The sequence below is a fragment of the Bemisia tabaci genome, chromosome 4 (genome assembly GCF_918797505.1).
Source record: "Bemisia tabaci chromosome 4, PGI_BMITA_v3".
Taxonomy (NCBI): domain Eukaryota; kingdom Metazoa; phylum Arthropoda; class Insecta; order Hemiptera; family Aleyrodidae; genus Bemisia; species Bemisia tabaci.
Window position 1 is genome coordinate 60,331,240 of NC_092796.1, and position 22,537 is coordinate 60,353,776.

A 22,537-nucleotide genomic window follows, 5' to 3' on the forward strand; every position below is an offset into this window, starting at 1 on the left:
AATGAGAGTAGCAACGGTAACATGGGCAAGATACATGTAATTCCAGATACCATTCAGGAAATACGTCAAGCTCTCAAAATAACTAGTTTATAGCTTGCAAATAGGGCACTGTTACTTGTCACAAGGTTTGAGCATATCGTACTTTTGCACTTTGCCGCAAAATTGACATGCAGTATTGCGGTTACATGACCTCCTTGCAGGGTTAGTGGGTACCTATTCTCTCCGCAGAGGGACCTTTGCCACTAATTTGTTCGATATCAGTGGCGTGGCGTGCTTTGCGATATATCGATGATCTGTCATTTAAACCTATTGAAAATGATCGATAAACAGGGTGTTCGTACCGAACGCCTTAATAATCGATTTTTTAGCTTCAAATAGGGAAATATCGCAAATCGATCATTCACGCCTCGCCACTGTGTATACGTGATCAATATGAAACTCCGTCTCCAGAGGAGCATTCGATGACCATTGAGTATGACGTGTTTCCTTTATTGCCCTTTACGTTGGCCTATATATGATTATTTAAGTGATAACAATTTTTTTTTTAAAATGTGAAGTTCAGGATTACTTACGTTTAGCACAGCCTTTAGTAGCACCTAATCTAACAGTATATTTCCGATCGCAAAGACATCGCTTTGTCACGGGATCACAGTGAACGTTGAGCAGGCGATCGTTACATTCTCCTCTGCATTTTGAGCCTAAAAACTCCCCAATTTCTGCAAAGAAAAAGAACAACCATCAGATTTTAGTGATAAAAGACGATTTTTTACTTACACCGGATAGTGCTGCTACTGGCAATTTTGCAAGTTAGCGACACTATTCCTCTCCATTTAAATCAATGAAAAATATCGATTTATGTGAGGCAAGCTGCCTCCCCAAGAATCGATTGTTTTACATACATTTAAATGGAGGAAAATCAATGTTGCCATGTTTCAAGAATCGTCACTGTACTGCCTTGCAGTGGAAGAACGCCGTATGAACATTCGAGAGTTTTACCAAATTTCCTTTAAAAAATCACAAGTTTCCGGGGAAATTTGTAAACATTTTTCTCCCGATTTTTCAGAGAATTTTTTGGAGTAATTTGATCTTAAGTGTCCAAAAATTTCAAAACTATTCGTAACTTTTTTTAAAAATAAGTATTCACTGTAAGGAAATTTGGCAACATTCGAATACTCATACGGCAATTTTCCTTAGAACGGCGGAGTCTAAGGAATTTTACAGTTTTGAAAAATGATACTTTTTTTCCTGCTCCCCCCCTTTCCCTCCCTTTCTGAGTCGTGACCTACAATTTAGGAAGTTTTCACGATTGTAAGTTCCCACTGCAAGTACCCCAGTGCAATAGAGTTTCTGTCATTAATTTGTAGAGAGTAGCTCCAAGATCTGATTCATTCTGGTTCATTTTCATCCCAGTCTCTGTTTAACTAAATCAAATTCTCAAATCCACCGCATATATATATCGATGGATTTTGATATCTTACACGCGAGATGATAACCTTCAAAAATTTCGAATTACACGGGAAGCTTTAGGACCATATGGGGCTAATTTCTCGGCAAATCTTGAAATAAAAAAAAAGTGGATATACCTTCTCCTTTATGTTAAATACTGACATATGCTCCAAATATTTCCATCAAACTTAATTGATTTATGTGGCTAAGAAGATGCAGTCTAGTCATAAGGAATCGACAGTCTTCGGCTTAAATTACAGCGCGCAGCCATTTAGATTATAATACAATTTTGTATCATCTGGAGGTTCAAATTTCTCTAATTGAGCCGTTTGATCAGGCTAAAATACGTCCGTACCTTACGTCTTGATGATTACTTCATCTCTGCTTTTAGGTAGGGAGGTAAATCCTGAAAATGAAATTTCAACCAGAATCCAAATTTTCCATTGGATATTCAGATACCTATTTCAAAATCATCGTTCATGAGATTTTATTCCATAACATTATCACGTAAAAAAAGAAAAACAACAGATACGTAATAATCCATCTCTTAACGACTCTCATGTTGGTCATGCTCATATTTTCCTGAGTGGGGAGAGAATGATTTTCGGCCTGGACCTTTACCCCATCCAAACGTCCATGGGCCAAACAATAAATTAGACCGCTTTTAACAGAGAGGAACCAAGCCATATCAGCTATTGCCAAATTTAACTGGGCAATTCAATTTTTTACAAGAGAACGTTTGTGTGGATTCCTAGGAAAATTTGAAGGAACTTGCTTCGTACTAATGGAAAAAATCCACTGAAATTTGCACGGAAATCCGCACAATCGTTTTAATGGAACAAATTAAATTGCACAATTAAATTTGGCAATAGCTGATGTGGCTTGGTCTTTCTGTTTAACGCGGTCCAGTTTGAGGTTGCAACGGTCTGCAACGTCGCAAACCGCGATACGCGATGGTTGCGGACTTACACCGGCGATATAGGTAGGTACGTGGAAAAAGCCAACCCGCAAAAAATGGGGTGTTCCAGCCACGATTTTTCTTTAAAAAAAGAGAGAATTAAAGAAAAGAAAAGGAAAATGAAGGATACGGATTAGAGCGGCGAGTGGAAAAGCGTGGGAGAAAGTGGCTGGGGGATCTAACCGGTTAAAAGTGAAATAAATTAGAGTAAGGCTATATCTTGACTATCGATCGCCACGGACGCAGCGGGAGCCGGAGGGGGGCGGGGGGGGGGGGGGGGGCGCAGCAGCGTGGAGGAGCACGAGCACGCTCGATGCTCGCGCTCGAACGTGGTGCAGAGTAGGATTGATAGTGGTGCACACTGGCGGGAACCACCAGGAGGTTCACGACCCGTTGCCTAGCAACCCGCCGGAGAGTCTTAAAACAACCGTTTCCACTGCAAATTTGGCCATGACTCAGGTAAGCATTTTTCGTCAGCAATTATTGACAACTTTCCGCCGACATCCCCCCGCGCCTCTCGCGAATAATGCAGGATTTTATTGTCACGTCCTTCATCGCGATCAATCGAAAGTGATATCAAAAAGTCCCTGCTGGAATCAGATTTCTTACACAGCAATTCTATGCATCCAATCTATTTGCTCGCGGGAAATCTACGAGCGAAGCGTTACCTCTGTTCCTCAATATTCTATCACTAAAATACTTTTGCGTGATTTTTTGCAATCTTAAATTTTAATTTGAGTTAGAATGCATTTGTAATGAACGATGGTGGTTCTGTGTTCATAAATTTTACCTACATGAAATGTTAAACTCAACGATACACACAACAGAAAATTCGTTTGAAAAAGTTCGTTATGCCCACATGCGATAGGGACGCAATTCGAAATTCTTATAGGGACAGTTCCCCACTCCTCCTAGAACATAGAAGGATTTGCTTTAAATTCTGGTGTTTTCTAGTATATTTCCTTATCTTTGCAGGATGTTAGGGACCATCTTCCACAAAAAAATATTTTTGCCTTTGGAGAAATTTTGTTTCCGTTGAGATGCAATTAAAGGAGGGCTTTGATATTCGGAAAAGAATAATGGCTCTAGTGCGTTTGTACATACGTTTGTACACAGTTTTCGCAACGGTGATATGTTTGCGCACAACTATCGCAAATATCGTTTTCGCATGAAGCCGATCAATATAGCTCGTGCACAATGCTTCTTCGCTATATACTACTAATCTGAGAAGGCTATATCGCACGGAAGTTTGAACGAAATAGAGAGGATGTTAAATGACTCGGTAAATTAGTGAGTGAATAAAGAATTTAAGAGTTATTTTAAGTCTCGTGTGTTTTTATTCAATCAGGAATGGCTAATCAAAAAACTCATGAGGGGCCATTCCCTCAAAATATAAAAGCTCCGTGTCGCGACGTAGCTTGAGGATTAGTGGAATTTTACCTAAATATGCACAAGGGCCAAAAAAACTCAGAACATTTATTAATTTTAAAGTAAGGCAGCATGTATTATAAGCGGACGCTGGCGCATGGGTAAACAATCTCAGGAGACTTAAGTATAACGCTCGAGTAGCGGCTAAGAGTCTAGTAGTCCTCCGCCAAAAATGTTGCATGACTGTTTTCAGTCAAAATCGACTAAGGGAATACCTTTACTTTTGGACGTCTTTTTCTTAACAGAGAAAGCAATTGATTTTGATAATGAACAATTCCTAAAATACGAAATGACGAGAATTGAACCATGCAAATAAGGTCATTATACGTCCCCAACAGAAATAAGGGGAGGTAAGTAGCCGCAGCTACTGTGGGCGCGCGCGGGCACAACGCAACGTAACAAAAGGCTTTGATGCAACTATTCGTGTTCAAGGGATGTCCGTGCTGCATATACGCAATATTGAAGGCGCTCCGGGAATCGTTGAGCAGCGTGTACGCGCTGGCGCACATTCTCAAATGAGTTTCTGGTCAGAGTTGCGCATGTGCCGGCACCAGTGGATTTGAGTGGTTGCTCCATTTTACTGCCTCCGTCAGTAAAACATTTTTCACTGGCGCCAAGATGCATGATAATATTTAATTGTATTAAAAGGAAAAGCATACGATTTTAAAACGGCGTGGACATATTTGGTGGCAATCAAATATTGCAGAGCTGATCACAACCAAGAGTTTGGAAAAAAGCATCAGAGGCTAAAGTAAAAAAATGCGTGTTTACGGTTCCGACGTTGCAGATATTAATTCGTGTATTATTTTTATTTTTGCGAGAAAACTAACTATACGTTTTTTTAGGAAATTTTTGGTGAAATGAAATCCATTAATTGAGAATATTTATAAAAAAAAAATTGGGAGGAGTATTTTGGCTAGTTCTCTTTTAATATGAAAAAAAATGGAGGTTTGCGAACGTTACAATGGAGATACGCATTTTTCTAATTTGGTCATTGACATGTTAAAAAGGAGCAGGGAACACTCGTGCAATTTTAAAGCGCACTAATGTGCTCTTGCCCATACTCAAAACCAAATCAAGAGGCATGTGCAAAAACTATACACACAAGACTAGCTTCGTGTGTGTTTTTAATTCTCTTGTAGACAGGCTCGCTCTGCTATATAAATACAATGCCCGCAAATATACCTTTCAGTCAAACGGACCCACCTACAAAAATGTCAGAGGAAACATTGATTCTACCAGTGAAATGTCCACGGCTATTGATACATTGAATATTTAACGTTTCGTACTCACTTTACACGAGGGCTTTAGCGTGGAATCGCCCCTGAACCGAGCCCTCCATCTCTAATTTCGTTGTTAAATGCTAAAAAATTAATTATCTTTCGATGTGCCATTTGAAACGCATTTCCATCATTTACGACGGAGCCCTTTAATCTTTAAACCAGCCATATAGTAATGCTCTCAAATACTTGCATCCAAATACTTTTTTGAGAACTTTCAAACTAATTGAAAGAACAGAAGTCAGGAAACTAAGTTTTGAACATCTCGGCTAAAAGTAAATTAGAAGAATATTGAGAGAGGGCTTTGGATTAACAAGCGCGAAAAGGACAAACAACATGAAAAAGGCTGAGGAAAAAAAGGGAACTGTTTCAAACTTAATTAAATTGATGAAAGCTTCTCTTAATTTGTTGAGATGCAGGTGGAATCTACATCTCCAGAGGAAAAACCCCGGCAGAATCAACCGGAAGACAGCCAAAAAACCAGAGGAAAACTTCCGTTCAAAGTTTGGTTCCACGAAGTTCATGTGCCGGGAAGATCGAACATATCACCGGCTCACCCCCTGTCCCACGGTACGTGTGAAGACTCCCGAGTGACCAGTGACCCGAATAAGATCTGGACGAATCGCCAAATTGATTGCATGTTTGTCGACCGAGTAAAATACGAACAGCTGAACCTTATATTTTTGATGACGATGATAAGCTTTGGCACAGCACGCGTGTCTAGTAGGTATTCTTCGGGCGTGGTGGGTGGATGTAATGGGAAAACTTGAATGATAGGAGGGTGACTGACGTATGAGGAAAGAGCACCTCCCACCAGTGGAAGGGTTCTGTGTGGCACGTGGCACCTACCATAAAATTTTGGAAACTAAGCAGGTCTGTTTATTCTCAAGCTATTCAAAGGCTGCTTATGGTTCAAATTCATCGTGACAATTCCTCGATTTTTCGGTGCGGCGATAGTGGATTTGATAGGAGCTCCTGCACTAGGTACGATCCCAATGAAGGCCTATTACGTATTCACTACTAGTCTCCTGTATATCAACTTATTTATTGTTTGTCTCGTATAAAAATCTACCGTTTAAATTCAGCTGATGGGCCACTGATAAAAAAGGTAACTTGATTTAACATTCTGGATGTAAAAAAAGTGTGCGAGAACGTACAAAATGCTGAATCAACTTCTACAGCAGTAATTTTAGCAATGTCAAGATGTAAAACCACTGCCGTAGCGGTTAATTTAGCATTTTGTGAGTTCTCGCACACTTTTTTTACATCCAGGATGTTAAATCAACTTGACTTTTTTTTCGGTGAGGCTTGGCCAATGGGCTAGATTTTGATCACGCGATAGACGGTAGGTATACCGGTACCCATATCGTGAGCAGTATTGCTTCATTTTTTATCGTCAAAAGTTATTTTTCTGTGTTTTCCAGTCGATGAAATTGCCGGTAAATTCTATTCAAAGTACCACTTTGATACAGAGGTTAATGACGCAATTCTAACAGAAGTATTGAAAAGTTACGAGGCTGGACCACGAGAGAAGTACCCTGAACCTTTGCTGGAGAGCCAGAGGTAGGGAATACAATTAATACTAATACAACTTAAATTCATCGGATTATAATGTCATAGGTTGTTTTGAGATTTAGGCTCCAATCACACAGCAACTAATTACACATCCCCTAAGAGTCATAGGTTGATGCTTAGGCTCTGAATTTTGGTGCTGAAATATAGCAGTAATCAGACAAGGTCTAATAAAAGTGTTTTATTTTTTAGAGCGAAAACTAAACCAAATTATCTCCTTGAAATTTCCTGTTTTTTTCTTTCTTTCAAATTTATCCACAGAAAATTTCATGATGTAGACAATTACCTCCTATACTAGTAGGCAAAGATAGGAGAGCATGTAATCAGGCCTAGATTTTTAACTTTTCCCCCCGAACCTGAGCGACAGATAATTGGCAGCAAAGAATGGTGCATTGCGAGTTTACGCCTCGCACCACCGCGCCTTCAATTTTGCAGATGCAACACGGACATCCGTCAAGTACGAATAGTTGTATCTCTGCGCCGTGATCAACGCGCGTTGAGGTGTCCCTTATATTTGCACTTTGAGAGTTGATTTAAGGTTGGTTTTGCTTAAAATATGCTGTGATGGGTCCAAATCAATAATCATTTTGATTTGAAGAAAGTAAATGAAGAAAAATAACAGATAAATGTTTAGAAGGCTCTTCAATCTACAGCGCCTGATGGATGTTCGTCTAAAAATTGCTATTTTGGTGAGAGGTGCGTCGTGTCAGGAATTTCTTTTTTGACGACTACCCCTCGAAATTCCAAGCCGGGTCCACCTGACCATCTCATCGAGAGAAGTTCCAAATGGCGGATTGGGAAGAGGGGGTGAAAAGTGCCAGTATGTTACCAAATAGGTGAAAATTTCAAAAAAAAAAAAAAATATTTCTTACCTACAAAAACATAGAAATAACATAGCACTAGTGAAACTTCTAAGCCACGTAGCTCGTTTACGGTGTTTAATAGTCTTCGCTCCTGTTTGATTTTTTAGAAGCAGACCAAGCCAACATCATTCCCTAAAATGTTTTCAGAATTTACTTGGGGTGGAGAAGAAAAATCACGCAAGTATTTCAGAACTCACGATGAGTAATCCTCCATTCAAAAAATAAAGTATATCAGGAAGTTTACAGCGACGTGAATCGAGATACGTGGTTTGAGAATTTTATCATCGATAGATAATTCTTCAAAAATCATGAAAATCAATGTACTTAAGCACGGGTCAATTTGACCCGGTTTGAGAATTAGCGCATGAAAAAAGTCTCGGGCATTCAAGAATTAACATGTGAGTCTGATTTCGACCCAAAGCATCAAAAAATCTCGCACTGAGCCTTGAACTAAAAATTACCCTATCGGATTAGTGTCTCCTGAGGTGATGAATAAAGTTTCGGGCATTCAAGAATTAACACATGAGTCTGGTTTCGACCCGAAGCATCAAGGAATCTTGTACTGAGCCTTGAACTAAAAATTACCCTATCGGATTAGTGTCTCTTGAGGTGATGAATAAAGTTTCGGGCATTCAAGAATTAACACATGGGTCTGATTTCGACCCAAAGCATCAAGAAATCTTGCACTCAGCCTTGAACTAAAAATTACCCTATCGGAAAAGTGTTTCCTGATGTGATGAAATAAGTTTCCGGCATTCAAGAATTAACACGAGAGTCTGATTTCGACCCGAAGCATCCAGAAATCTTGTACTGAGCCTTGAACTAAAAATCACCCTATCGGATTAGTGTTTCCTGGGGTGAGGCGTGGACGTGGATTTTTTCCCGGACCGAAGTAGGGACGTCTGTAAGGCTGGCCATTGCACCGCTCCCGACGGCGACCTGTCTCGACGGCGATCGTTAGGGCGGATATTGCACTTGGCCGAACTTTCGGAACTTTGCTCGAGCTTGCGCCTTATCGTGCTTTCCCGGCGGTATGCGTCGCTCGCTTCACCGCGATCCCTGGCCCCACCGCGTGCGGGGGCGGGGGGGTCTCAACTATGCGGTTGACGTACCCCTGCACTCGGTGCGTGAAACTACCGATACGCCCGCCACATTTCCGCGGAAAATTCCTTTTCGCGCCCTTCGCTTTCCGACCCTTTTCTTTCCCATAGGTCCCTCTCGGCTGATATGGATCGTACTCGATAGTGGTTCGATGTACATCGTTGGTTCAAAACAATGGAACAAGAAATATTCATGTCGCAGGCAAATAGTAAAATCAGGCATTTTGTCAAATGCCTAGGCAAATAGTCGAATATTCTAACTTAGGTTGAAATTCTGATTCTTTTCCTAATTTCAGACTAAATAATTCACTGCTCCTGCAAAAGAAACAATTCTCAGTAAGAAGTTGCACACATTATAGTATTTTAAACAATTTTTAGCCCCTGAGGAGACACTGATCTTGAACTTTTTAGCATGTCGTCAGATAAAGAATTTTTGGAATTTCAACATTTAAAAATATGAGAAGCAATTGAAGAGGAAGAGACAAAAAGAGTTCGTAGGTTTGATGAGTTATTTTTCCAAAAATAGTGAAAAATCGTGAGCTCTTCGCCATAAATTCACAAAATTTTGTAGACCTTCAAAATTTCACTATCTGCCTAGGCATTTGATAGAATGCCTGGTTTCACTATTTGCCTGCGACATTCACATGTCATGGACAATTTCAGGAGCTGTGCACTTTTCGATGGAGATCCTCCCGCCCCCGTGAAATTGCACCGCAGTAAAACGTAGTTGGGTGAAGTCATGATCAGCAAATCTGAAAGGCCTGAATCCCTGGACGAATTCATTATATTCGATAGTGATGTATCGTTTGCTTCAAAACCATAGAGCATAACCTCGAACTAAAATTTTTGGATTGAAGTCGGAAAAGCTTAAAATGAGAAAATTCCTAACAATTTCACTTTTCATTGCCATTTGGTACTCGAGGGAATCAAAAATCTATCACAAAAAACCTGTCTCCCCAGATTTCTTGATTGACTTTTGAGGCTATGTTTACATGTTGAACCATTCGATATCGATATACAATCTCACATGTTTGATTTATCGAATGCGATCTATTTGCTGTAGAAAGTGGAACTTAGTTCGCGGATGGACGTTGATCACTCGATGAGACAGTGAAAACAAAATAAGGCAGGCAATTTGCAAAAAAGGAAGGCAAAAAAGTTGAACTTGAATTCGATTTGATGACGTCATTAGATAAGCAAGGGCGACGTCATAAGTAGCAATATAACAGAAGCTATTCGGTCACTCAGGTCAAATCTGATCATTTATGGTCATTTCTGGTCCTTATAGGCAACGTCCAATATGACGTCATCGGAAAGATATATTTTAATGACGTTCGAAAAATCGGTCGATGACTTCGTCGGAAAGTACATTGATAAACTTATCGAGGAGTCCGTCGGTGAAGGAATCAGAAAAGCCATGACGACGTCATATGTGGGATTTTCCCATGACGTCATCTTAGCTTTTCCGAGGAAGTTTTCGAATTGGTTGATTCAACGACCAATTAGAAAGCAACCAGCGACGAGCAAACAAGGATCTGCTTTGCTTTTTTATACCTAATATAGTAAGGTAAAAAAAATTTCAAATTTCAACACAACACTTCGATACATTACTTAGCGAAAATTCCACCATATAATTGCACTTTATTGCAACCTGTTAGGTACTTAGGTTGCCACTCGTCTCTCAACTTATACAACGTTTCAAAAGCGTTAAGGACAAAGTTCTTTTCGTATGATGGGAGAACTGAACAAATTCCCACGAGGGAAATTGGATACCATTTTTTTATTCAGCAAAATTCGTTCCGCAAAATTCAGTAAAAAGTCCATCTATCCGTAACAACTTTGAAACGTTCCGACGGACTCGCTCTCTAATGCAAAAAATCGATTCAAATTTAATTGCATGGTCCGTTTATTAAAAACAAAAGTTGACTGAAGAGGGGAAGGGAAGTTAGCCCCACAGAGGCATGCGGTGAAAAGTTCAAAGGAGGTTTTGGTTTTGAGGTTTGTCCTGTCCCCACGGGCCTATTATTGGTGCCCTGGCTGTGCGGTCTTTCCCGCGAGAAACCTTTCACTCCACGATGATAGAGATTCTCTTTTACTGAAAGATTTGATCTGCACGGACTTGCCTCGGCTGGTATCTTGTTTTTGAGATTATCACTGTTATGGAGTGATGATCTTATCAGACTTATTGTTAGTCGGAGGTTGTTCTGTTATCAAACTGTTAATTGTTGAACTCATTGTCAGCACGCGCAAAGTTTTGAGGATGACCGTTGTTAGCTGCATCTTTCTGGCCCAGTCTTCATTCCAAATAGCCTGTGATACTCCCAAATCAAACCATGTATATCGGTTTGCGAAGTTGTAGATTTCCTATCATGCATTATTTTTTAGATTAAGAACTACTTCAACGTGAATTCTTATGAAACGTCGGTGACTTTTCTTCTCTGTGCAAATGCAAATTCAAACAATACTGAAAAAATTTTCTCTTGAGATATTATTTTGACTTAAAGTGTCGTCTCTTGTCGACAGAATTTGAATTTTCTTTAAAAGTTAAATCCATGTGGATTTAACTTATAGTCAGATGTTTTAGTTAAAAAAGCGTTGTTTTACTATCGTAAAAAAAACAATAAACAATAAAAAAACAATATTGTTAAAGAACAACAGCAAAAAAGAACGTTTTCTGAACTAAAAAAAAAAAAAAAAAAAAAAAAAAAAATTGTTGACAAGAAACGACGCTTTAAGTCAAAATAGTATCTAAAGAAAAAAAATTTCAATGAAAACTTCAACGAATGATGTTAACATGTTTTTCTGAAAAAATAAAATAGGAGCAAAGATTTTTATGCACCGCAAACGATACGTGGTTCGAAAGTTTCACCGTCGAAATCGTTATTATTTCATTCAGTTTTTAAAAAGTCATTACACGATCGGAAAAGGAAAAGGGAGAATTCATTTTTCCTCTATTCCTCCCGTCTGTCGATCAAGTCTCCTCTCTTCATTTAAGACCGCTCAACGGGAGAGAGACCTTAATTGAATTTTAAGCCTTTGATAGAAACTCGCTCCAGTATCTAAAAGAATAATTTGGTAGCGATTAAGTTCATTCGTGAGCAAATGGTAGGCATACAATTCTTTACAATCTGAAAATTTTGCGTCCTGAACGTGGCAGTTGCACTGCGTTTGGACTACCATAACCTTTGTCTTATTTGATATTTTTGGAGGGTTTTTTATCCTAAAATATTCGCGTAGACGAATCATTTATTTTCTAATGGCACTGACTCAAGCTCGACTAAAGTTCCTCTTCTGGGAGACGGTCCAAGTGGCACAGTGCAGCGAAAATATTGAAATAAGTTTACAATTTATTGCGAAAAAATCGAAATATTATTAAACCGTTTGACTAATAAATGACTATTTTGACACTCATTGCCCGAGACTATTTCTATATGCAAAGTCTGAGGTCGGGTAAAATTGACTAGCGTAATTAAGTACATTGATTTTGATTGTTTCTGAAGTTATTGATGGCACTCCTAATTTTTGAAGGTAATAAATACTTCATTTTTTAAAAAAATGTTTACTTGTTTGGTAATGCTCGCACCTTGTTGCTCACGTGCTCACCGTGAAGCACCACTACAAATAAGACAAACAAAACCAACACAATATGAAAATAGAGTAAAGGAAAGGAGGCGCGTCGATGACGGCGCTGAGATACGACTATTCGTGCTTGGTGGATGCCCGTGTTGTATCTGCAAAATTGAAGGCGCGATGGCGCGAGGCGTGGTGACCTCGCAATGCTCCGCTCTATGCTGTCAGTGGGGTTTAACTCAGATTCGGTAGAAAAATCAAAGACGGACTAAGGAGGCCTGAATACGTGCGTCTCTCCTATCTCCGTCTGTATTGACTTAGGAGTTTTTTCTTACTTTTCAATCTGACGTCTAATTATTTTTTTAGGGTATAAGTATTTGCAGGCGTATATCTAAAAATCGCATAATACCGCCTCACACCCTCTCCAGAAGAGATAGTCGGGTAATTTTGACCCGGTTTGGAATCTCTTGGGGTAGTTGTAAAAAAAAAAATTCCATGAAACTCAATTTTTTTCCACCAATTTGACGTCTGATCAATTTATCGTTGTATTAGTTGTAGATCTGTAGGTATCTAAAGCTCTTATGTGCCGACCCATACAACCCGCGCGGGGCACGTATTCTTAGTAAGCCTCGGATATATTTGACCCGGTTTGGGCATCGACGGATTAGACGACCAATTTAATAATTTTCATGTGTGAGAAAGGTAGGCAATATACGGTATTTCAACATGTTCAAATTCCATTGCAATAGATTTCAACAAGAAGAGCCCCTTCAATCAGCCAATAGACAATATTCACGACACTCCGACACAATTGCAATCGTGCTACTTGGAGGGAGATCATGTTGGTAAAAAAAGACTATCTTCATTTTTTCAGGCTTGGATGGTACTACGACGTTAAGTTCACTCCGATTGAGCTACTGCGAGATCGTCGCTTTAATTTCCACAAAAGAACTTCGGATATTATTAAACTCGAGGCTCGGATCGGAGCACAAAAATCAGCTCACTCATAGGCGCTGTCAATATTTTCAATATTCTCGACGCTCAATGTGTGCGCATACGAAGAGATGGAGGTGTCTCATTGCATTATATTGCCTAATCAGGTAAAGTTGATCTACTTTTCCATGTTTCTACCTACAAAGTCAAGCCGTCTTCGCCAGGCATGCAATGACGCAGTAAGTGCTCCACTTTTGGCATTTGTCCTCACCTTATTACTCTCGTGCTATAATAAACGCCATATGAACCTTCTTCAGAGGGTTGCCAAATCTCCTTTCATAAAACAAGAATTTCCTGGTAAACCTATGAATATATTTTTCCTCCAAGTTGTCAGATAAATTTGTTCCCAACTTCACATAAAGCTCCGGAAAATGTAAAGGAAACATATTCTTAAGTTTCCTCAAAAATAAATATCTAATCAGAGGAGATACGACAAATCTCGAATGATCATACGGATTTTTTCCTCAGCACGGCTACTCAATGTAAAACTCGGATGAAAGTAAGGTGGAAGAAACCAAGGACGTCACCACTCACCACCGCGGTGGATGACGTCATATACCGAATTTTTCAAAGTGCGATATCTCGGTTAATACTGAACGGAGAAAGTGGCTGTTTGGACAAATTTAATTATTTTTAGCTAATTTACCAGAATCAAGCATCAAAGCACGATTCTGTGACCAGTGCAACTGACCCATCACCTATTCTGCCGTGTTAAACAAGAACGCCGGATGAGCCTTCAGACGTCGCCATGTTTCCTTCGATAAAAACTGAATGTACAGGGAAAATTGTAAATATTTGTTTCCAAAAATTTCAGACAATTTAGTACGCAATTTAATCTAAAATATCTTAAAATTTCAAAGAAAAATAAGCATGCATGTCGTCAAAAATACATGTTTTATCGAGGGAAATGTGGCAACTCTCGAATGTTCATACGACGTTCTTCCTTAGCATGACAGTATTCTACTCCATTGAACTTTATAATCAAGAATTTCAAGATAGAATTAGACTTACCACTTGTTGTAAAATTGACTTCATCCGCGTCGTCCTCGTTGACTGGTTCTAGTTGGCTGTTGTCTCCGTCAGGGTCAGATGATAGGGACATGATGACGTCAGAGGAGACGGAAGAAATGAACCGGTAGCAAGTCATGGTAAAAAGGAGAACTTCATAAACCCGGACGATCCCTCTTGGACCAACTGACCGCATCTCAAGACATCGCACCGAAGAAACGCCTCAACTTTCAACAGTTAGACAGCCGGCTTCCGAAGCACGCGCACCTTCCAGTGTCTCGCTACATTTTCTCGGGACATGATCGCCCAACAGATTCCCCTCAAAATTTGGTGACATGTCTAAAAATGGAAAATTCCAAGCTCATCACAAACAAACGAACCGATAAAAACTCCGAGAGTGGCAAAACTACGACTCATTCCTTTTCTATCCCTTTCTGATTATTCTAAACTTTCTTTAAAAAATGTTTTTCGGGTACTCTGAGATTACTTGTAACCTACTCAAGTGGCATTTTTCGACGGAAAATCGCGACATTTTGGAATTATAACTTTACGATTTTTGGGCGATAAAATTGCTGGGATCATTGAAATATGAGCGATTATCCTCAATCTTGTCGCAATTTTATCTCTGTATAAAATCGTGTTCCATGCATACCGTTGAGCACGTTTCGTTAACATTTTTGCGGGTCGGCCTCATCGCAAATTTTTCATGGTGAAATTTAGTATAAAAAAATTATTAATTAGTTTTTAAACTTTGCGCACTTCTACCGCTTAAAAAATACAGTAATTTTTAACGTAGGTACAAATTCTTTCGCCTCGCAGTCTTAATTTAAGAAAAAAAGACCGATTGCAGTCGTATTGGCATTTTTCTGTGTGAAAATTCTCAGGAAAGTTTGTGGCGAAAGCATGTAAGAATAATGAGAGTATGTAGATTGCCTGCCTCAAAGACATTCAATAAAGGCAACTGGGCGCAAAGCCGCACATCAGCCATTATATTGTTACTTAGTAAGATTCATTTCGGTGTGAAATTGTTATGTTCAGATAGAATAAACACTGCTTCAATACATCATTGGTGCTTGTTGCTTGTAATATTATCCACGATTTCACTCATTCACCGGATAAATAATTTCTGTAATAGGTATCATATTCTACTGTGCTTTTACACTAACGAACAAGATCGCCTATTGATAAAACGAGCACGAGACCGGGAAGGGAACATAAATTGAAAGCCATTTTCACGAGAAATTATATAGGCAGTTTGATGGTATAAGTACCCGTTATTCAAGAAAATTGTCACTAATATTCTAATTAAATCCAGGGAGGAAAGTTGAAAGAACCACCCACCCCCTCTCTATCCACTATGGAGTCGCTGTAGACCACTTTGTCAGCCCCTGCTTTCTACATAATTTGTAATCTACCCCAGTAGCACAACGCAAAGAAAATGTTGGAATGCTTTTGCAATTTATGAAGCAATAGAGTAGCGATTTGCTTTACTACATTTCAATATTTTTGCAACATTTGGTCAATAAAAACCGATTTTATCAATTAAAAAATTAGCTCCACGTGTGAGGAAAGTAGGACATTTGCAATGCAAAATTAAAGCGACTTATTTCAATTTTAGAGAAATAAGAGAAGCCCCTTCAATTGCGTGAATACGCAACATACACAACACTCCTATGCAAAAGCAATAATTTCACCGTACGATTGCAATTTATTGCAGCCTGTGCTACTTGGGCACCTGCTAGTGAGGAATTACCTACGCAAGATAAAAGTGATTAAATCGAGGCCTTTCATGAACCCTCCTCAAAGCGCATCTTCAAGTTAGATTTTAATAGGACGGCATTTTCTTCATTATCCACCACTTTTGAGGGTGATACGTACATGTATTTAACAAGAAGGGGAGCAACTTTATATAGGCGCCTAGGTCTCGAGAGAAAAGTATGCACTTTCATTCGTCCATGTTTTTTAACGAAAGAGGCAAATAACTTTTGAAGCAGTTACTATGCACACGCGAGCGGTAGGGTTGAAAAAACCGGAGCACACAACAATGCAAGACGGAATAATTAATGACGAAATTTAACGATTTGGACATGTGTTTGCGGGGAAACGTGGGGAAAACGAGACCGAACTGCGAGCCAGCGTGGTCGAGGCACTACTGACAGGCAAGCGCTCTAAAATGTTGTTCAGGAGCTCGGGAAAGTTAGGGGGTGATAAAGGGGCGGAGAAAGCGGTGCGGTCTTCGCATCCCTCGAATTTTTTTTTCTTTAAAGGTGGTGTTGGCTCCCCGCTGCTTAGAGACAAAATATATTAACGACCCCGCTATGGTGACTTTCTGCAGCGTACATATTATACGTTATTTTTAAGAATTCAAGAGGATACCCAATAAAGAGAGTGCACGTACACATTTACACAGGGTGAGCAAAAAGTTCCGGTACCCGGCATCATCCCTACATTGCCATGCTACGGAGGAACGCCGTATGAACTTTCAAACGTTGCCAAATTTCCGTAGATATAAATTACGAATGCTCGGAAGTTATTAGTGAATACTTTTCTTCTGATTTTTTGGAGAATTTTATTCACAATTTGATCTAATGTTTGAAGGGAAACATATTCGTAACTTTCTTCAAAAATTAATAATCTCTAAAAGGAAATTTGGCAACATTCGAATGCTCACACGGGCGGTGTTTTTCCACAACACGGCAGTATAACTTTTGTGCAAATTGAGATGGAGACTTTAACTTATTTGCTTGGCAGGGCCGGATTAAGAGGGTGGCCACATGGGCCGCGGCCCATGGCGGCATTTGCAATTTTTTTAAATGCAGGTACAAAAAAATCGGATTCAGAACAAAATTACAATCAAGAAAAGGTGACACAATCTCTCATTTCCTGAGAATTCATTATTTTCTAATTTTGTCGTATTTCGGTGATACAAAAGACTGCGCATTTTTTATTAGTTGAGTTAAGAGAGAAACCAAACACGTAATTTGGCCTGGAGCGGCGCGGCGCAAAGAGAAATGATGACGAGGACTTGAGATGAAAAGGAGAAACCCTCGACGCGGCGGTCGGCATGTAACACATATTAGCGCCTACGAGACTGCGTGAATACTTCTTGCATTGCGCCAAACACAATGTGGTCAGCGCGGCACGGCGGCGGAAGTTAAAATTATTAAACCACATTTAGGTTTGTTCTTTCTTAATTTTTTAGTTCGTTTCTTGCAAATGAAAGACCTTGTCCCCACAGAGATAGGTTTACGGAACTGAACTTTCGCGCGAAGTTCCGTGAATTTTTGCAGTAGTGTTGACGCAGGGCTTACGCAAAATATGTGTCCAACACGAGTGAAGGCGTCTTATGCACCCTTCTCCCTCCGGCACGTTCACTTGATGGTTTTCATTAATGTTTCAAAATGAATGAGAAGAGGGCGGCAAAACACAGGCGGCCCATGGGCGGCAAGTAGGTAAATCCGGCCCATAGAGTACATAGAGTCGTAATGTAAATGGGAGAGCTGGCGCCATGTTCTGCTTGACGAATTCCGAGCCCGGTGTGCGCCGAGTTCGGGTCGCTTTTTCGATACATTTTCGATCCAAAATGGCGGTGTGGAATACGTGGTAATTCCTATCTCCTTTGTTGTTGTTGTTGTTTTTGTCATCGGATGGCCGGGTACCGCGTGTATCGCAAACAATCGATTATGTATCGAAAAAGTGACCCGGCGTCACACAGAAGTCTCGGAATTCGGGACATGGAAAATGTTTAAAAGTGGCGCCAGCTCTCCCAATTATTACGACTCTATGTACTCTATGATCCGGCCATGCTGCTTGGTAGAAGGGAGCGACTTTTCGCCCCCCCCCCTCCCCCCAAATGTTACGAGTTCTGTCCCGAACAGAGGCAAGAACGCTACCTATAGCGGGAGGGGCGGTGCGGGACTTCTGAATCACGCTGAAAATAATGTATAGGGAGAACGCTTAAGCTGCCGTACTAAGGAAGAACGCCGTATGAGCTCCCGGGCGTCGCCAAATTCCCCTTGATTAACTACGAATTTTCGAGGAGACTGGCGAATAATTTTCCTCCGCCTTTTTTCAGAGAATTGTATCAAAGCAATAATTCAATCTGAAGTACCAATGAGAAATCTTTCATTGTTGTTACTAAGATACGATCTACTACGTGATTACACCGAGGCAAGGCTATACATACGCACTTACTGACGTGTCGCGTTGATGGTAACGCCTGAATACCACTTTTCGTGTTCTGGGGATGTCTGTGTTGCATAAGCACAAAATTGAAGGCGGGCTAAGTTTCTGTACCACCAACGGTATTATGGTGAGTGACATTTCGTTGGAGAGGCGTTAACGATGAAAGAGAGGTGAAACAATGGCTATCTCCGGTTCCTCTATCTTATTCTTTTTTTATGTTCTTTCCTAGGCGTCGACGTCTGTTATCGACTTGGTGCGGCGCGCGTCGCTGAGGACAAGGAAAGCCAGCCCGCCTTCAACCTTGTGAATATGCAACACTGACTTCACTCGAACACGAATAGACGCATCCAGCAGGCGTTACTTAAAACGACGTGTTTGGTGCGGCTGTCGAATGTAAGCAGCGACGGTCTCGACACCCTTTCATTTTAAAAATCCGTACAACATGGCGAAATAATCCTTTTTCATCAAGTTTCACTATTGTGTACCATCAAAAAAGCATTTTCCCGGTATAGAGGCTAACACCGGCTAGCCCTCTTTCGAAAAGAGAGCACAAGATACTTATAAGTACATAAACCTACAAATGATTAAACCATAGTATCGTCGTAGAGTATCACAGACAGACGGTCTGACCAGAAAAACTTAATACTTCTTGTGATAGCACACCAATTTCTGTATTAAATTTGTTATTTATTTTATTTCTTTGAAAAAAGAAGCTAATATTTTTGCTGGGATTAACAAAGAATATTATGAGATGATTGGAGAAAATCCATGCGAAACTAAACGAATTAATAACGATTTGTTTTCCTGCATCAAGATTTCAGGTAGGAAGGTAGGAGCGTTAGAGACAGAAATAGAGACATGTTTTTCTACCCAAATCATCAGTGTGAATCTACATTCCTTTGAGTCTTTACTTCAAATTATACTTTAAGTACCTATTTTATTACATCACTGTTTTTTTTTATTATTATTATTATTATTATTATTCTTTTCCCCCAGATCAGGACTTCTCTAATTTTACTACTCTTATTTTTCCAGAGTTTCAAAATTTAGAGCAGTGAGTTTTGTACTTACTAAGCTGCATTGACTGTTGGCGCACATTGGTTAGGTAATTGAACAAATTGAACATTTTTAGGGAACAAAATTTATTTAACAACAGAAAGTATTTTAATAACTAAGAGAGAACAAGTTTATCATGCTCAACTGTTGTACAAAGACATGGACTGATGATCACAAAATAACTGTGAAGCCCCTAGAGTTTATCAAAGAACTTTTTGCGAAAAAAAAGAGAACAAAAAAAAAGCTGAGTAAATTCTACAAGAAACTCCTGGAAATGAGAAAAAAAGAGGATTGATGACATGAAACTGGAGTGTGTGATTAGAAAAATATTTTTTAGGTAGGCACTTAGAAAAATATGAAATTGAATGAATAAAATAAAAATACGTTTTAAGCTTGAGAATGAAATACACCTTTGGAAATAAAACAAGAGATTGGTTCTCTTGATTTTTTTTTTTTTTTTTAGAATTTCTCTGAGACCAAAATCACTTTTGTTGTTACATACGGAAGATCAATCAATTATTAGGGCTTGTCAATACTTTGTGAACTCCAAATCATAGTTAGGGTTTCACAGTTCATAAAATATGTGCCAGATTTTTCGGCTTTCCCTCATAACACTTTTGTGACATAGGTCTCTTTTCTTTGGCGCATAAAAACAAAGTGGTGCAACATTCTCTTCGACCCCCCTCCCCCTCTAGAGAGTTACATACTTTAAGAATAACCCCTTACAACATTACAGCTGTCCATTTTTGTCAGTTTCCAACAGCTTTTGTCCCAAGTACCAACAAATAATTGAGTTCAAGAGAGTACCCAACAAATCTAGGAGAATTAGGATTCAATCAATGTGACAGTAAAAATAACTTCATCATCCTTACTTCAACGGTAATTACGGTAAAAATCATTTCAAAATAAATCGTCTTACGTAAATTATGCAAAAATCAGAACCGGGCTGACATTTTTGCTTAAATTGCTGATAACAAAACACAATATCACAGAGAAAAGGATGGTCGAACAAAAAACTTTTAACAGGATAAAATATTACTATATGTATTTTATGGGTTCTGACCTTGGCTCATGGTTTTTCTAATTTTGCGGCCATTTGTAAATTTATACGTATTTCGCGCATAAACATAACTGACAGCGGATGCAACGGTAGTAAATGCAGTCAAGCACCACAGACTTTGGAGAGCAATGTGGTCTGTGTAGTCGAATATTGGTGCACCAAGCGTTATAGCAACTGTGGCAAGTTGAACTGAGGTGTTCACTTTACTGATAAAAGTAGGAGCTAATTGAACCGTTGCTAGGGTGAGGTCAAAATATTTACTGACCGTGCGAGGAGGTGGTAATGATTTGTACCTGATGTATGATGCTGCACCCACTAGGCCAACATCTCTGACGATAATTAAGCTTGTCAAAGAAATCGGCATAATATCAACAAAAGTGAGCGTAAGAAACATAGTTGCAACAAGGATTTTGTCAGCTATTGGATCTAAAAAACTTCCAAGTTTCGATGACTGATTTTTAAAATTTCTTGCAATCCACCCATCAAGCAAATCAGAGATCCCAGCGCAAACAAGAACACCGACAGCCAAATTGTAGCTTTCCTCCAGAATCAAGTAACCTAACCAGGGTGATAAGCTTATTCGAAAAATGCATAACAAATTTGGAATGGTCCATATATTTTCTCGTTCTATCAATTCCTCTACTTTAGCTTTCATCCTCGTTTTTTCTGCCTTGATATTTTTAAGCAAAACCTTACCTTTGGTCTTCAATTGCTCTTCAGCTTCTTTCAGCTCTTCTACTTTTGCTTTCATCTTACTTCTTTCTTCTTTGATATTTTTAAGCAAAACTTTGCCTTTGGTTTTGAGTTGCTCTTCCGCTTTCCGGAGACTTTCCTGTCTTTTATGGAGGGCACCCTTCAAAAAATCTTTCTGTCTAGAAATCTTACCTCTGCCATTGCAACTATAATCCACACAGCACGTGATCTGTACATACTTAACACAATTTAGTACTTGATGCTGTTTAAAATGCAGAGCTGGTATGTTTGAAATGTTCTGTTGATGTCGCTGTGCTTGGCTGACACGGCTAAAATTACACGATGCATGACGAAAAAATCTTCCACTACCTTGCACTCTCAGAAAAGAATGAATACATTGTCTGAGAATCATTCTTTGAATTTTCTCTCTTCGGGATGAACACAAATTGGACTAGATGAATTTCTTCGCTTCTGACTGTTCATACAAGAGTTGTATTGAGTAACTAACTACTCAGGAATATTCACTTTTGTGTTTCTCCTTCATCTTGAAAACTTGTTTCAGAATCATCCTGGGAACAAAAAATAACTCGATTAGAGATAAATAAGTACACAACGTAAAAGAAAGAAGACTCTGCCTACTCAAAAATTTTCAACTCCTTCCGATTCCTTGAATTTTGTACCACTTATCGTAATTAAATTAAAATGATGATAACTTCTTTTTCATGGCTAATTTTTGCCGAATAGGATTTAGTAGGTTTCTCTTGAAGGTACAAAAAAAAGTTTTCTTTTTTAAATTGCTCATCAGCTTTTTGTAGGACAATTCCATGGTCTATCGCTAAATCAATTGATCATTTATAGATTTTAGGACGTTTCTTGAGAAATTAAGAGCATCATATCATGCTGTACAACTTCAAATATTCGTACATAAAAGACCAAGAAACAGTTTGAAATAGCTCTGTGGGTACATCTTGACAAATATTGCAATTCATTTGACCTTTTGATTTGTGATATTCACCCTGGTCATTCATTTGAGGTCAATTCTAATTCTTTCTTGGCCTTTCATGTACAAATATATGACATACTACAGCATTACAAGATGCATAGACATTCTCAAGAGCTATCTAAAATCCAGAAATTATCAATTGATTCTCAAAAATGCAGAAAAACCACCTTAATGATGGCTCACTTTCCTTCTACATGGGCGTAGCTACGGGGGTCCTGGGGGGGGGGGCCCCCCCCCCCCCCGAAAAACGGGATCCTCCATTCCTAACCCCCTCCCCCGCACTCTTCACCACGAGAGGTGGTCCCATGCCCCCCCTAGAGAA

At 39.4% G+C, this 22,537-nt stretch overlaps 3 protein-coding genes across 6 annotated transcripts in view; 1 reads left to right on the top strand and 2 right to left on the bottom strand.

Moving 5' to 3' along the window:
- The window catches only part of LOC109031739 (uncharacterized), a 31,860-nt gene extending 17,446 nt beyond the window's left edge, over positions 1–14,414 (bottom strand). For all 3 annotated transcript variants that reach the window (XR_011899825.1, XR_011899826.1, XM_019043456.2), the window contains exons 1-2: positions 14,222–14,414; positions 573–716 (exon numbers count right to left, since the gene is read on the bottom strand). Coding sequence is in view for 1 of the 3 variants with exons in the window: in XM_019043456.2 (XP_018899001.2) it covers positions 573–716; positions 14,222–14,414 (337 nt within the window). In the remaining 2 variants the exon portion in view is untranslated. The remainder of the gene's footprint in view (positions 1–572; positions 717–14,221) is intronic.
- LOC140224547 (uncharacterized) lies at positions 2,720–15,282 on the top strand. 2 transcript variants are annotated; one of them, XM_072300195.1, is made up of 5 exons: positions 2,720–2,863; positions 5,532–5,682; positions 6,537–6,675; positions 13,092–13,317; positions 14,294–15,282. In XM_072300195.1, exons 1-4 carry the CDS (start codon positions 2,855–2,857, stop codon positions 13,225–13,227), a joined length of 435 nt encoding a protein of 144 aa, XP_072156296.1. In that variant the 5' UTR covers positions 2,720–2,854; the 3' UTR covers positions 13,228–13,317; positions 14,294–15,282. The 2 variants fall into 2 exon arrangements, with proteins under 2 accessions (XP_072156296.1, XP_072156295.1); XM_072300194.1 differs by having other exon boundaries at positions 2,728–2,863; positions 5,526–5,682.
- Positions 15,283–19,528: 4,246 nt separating this feature from the next.
- On the bottom strand, positions 19,529–21,413 carry CLS (cardiolipin synthase). The gene is given in 2 exon segments (XM_072299653.1): positions 19,529–21,395; positions 21,398–21,413. Coding segments are annotated over 2 exon segments (903 nt in total). The 3' UTR covers positions 19,529–20,508.
- Between the last annotated feature and the right edge of the window lie 1,124 nt (positions 21,414–22,537).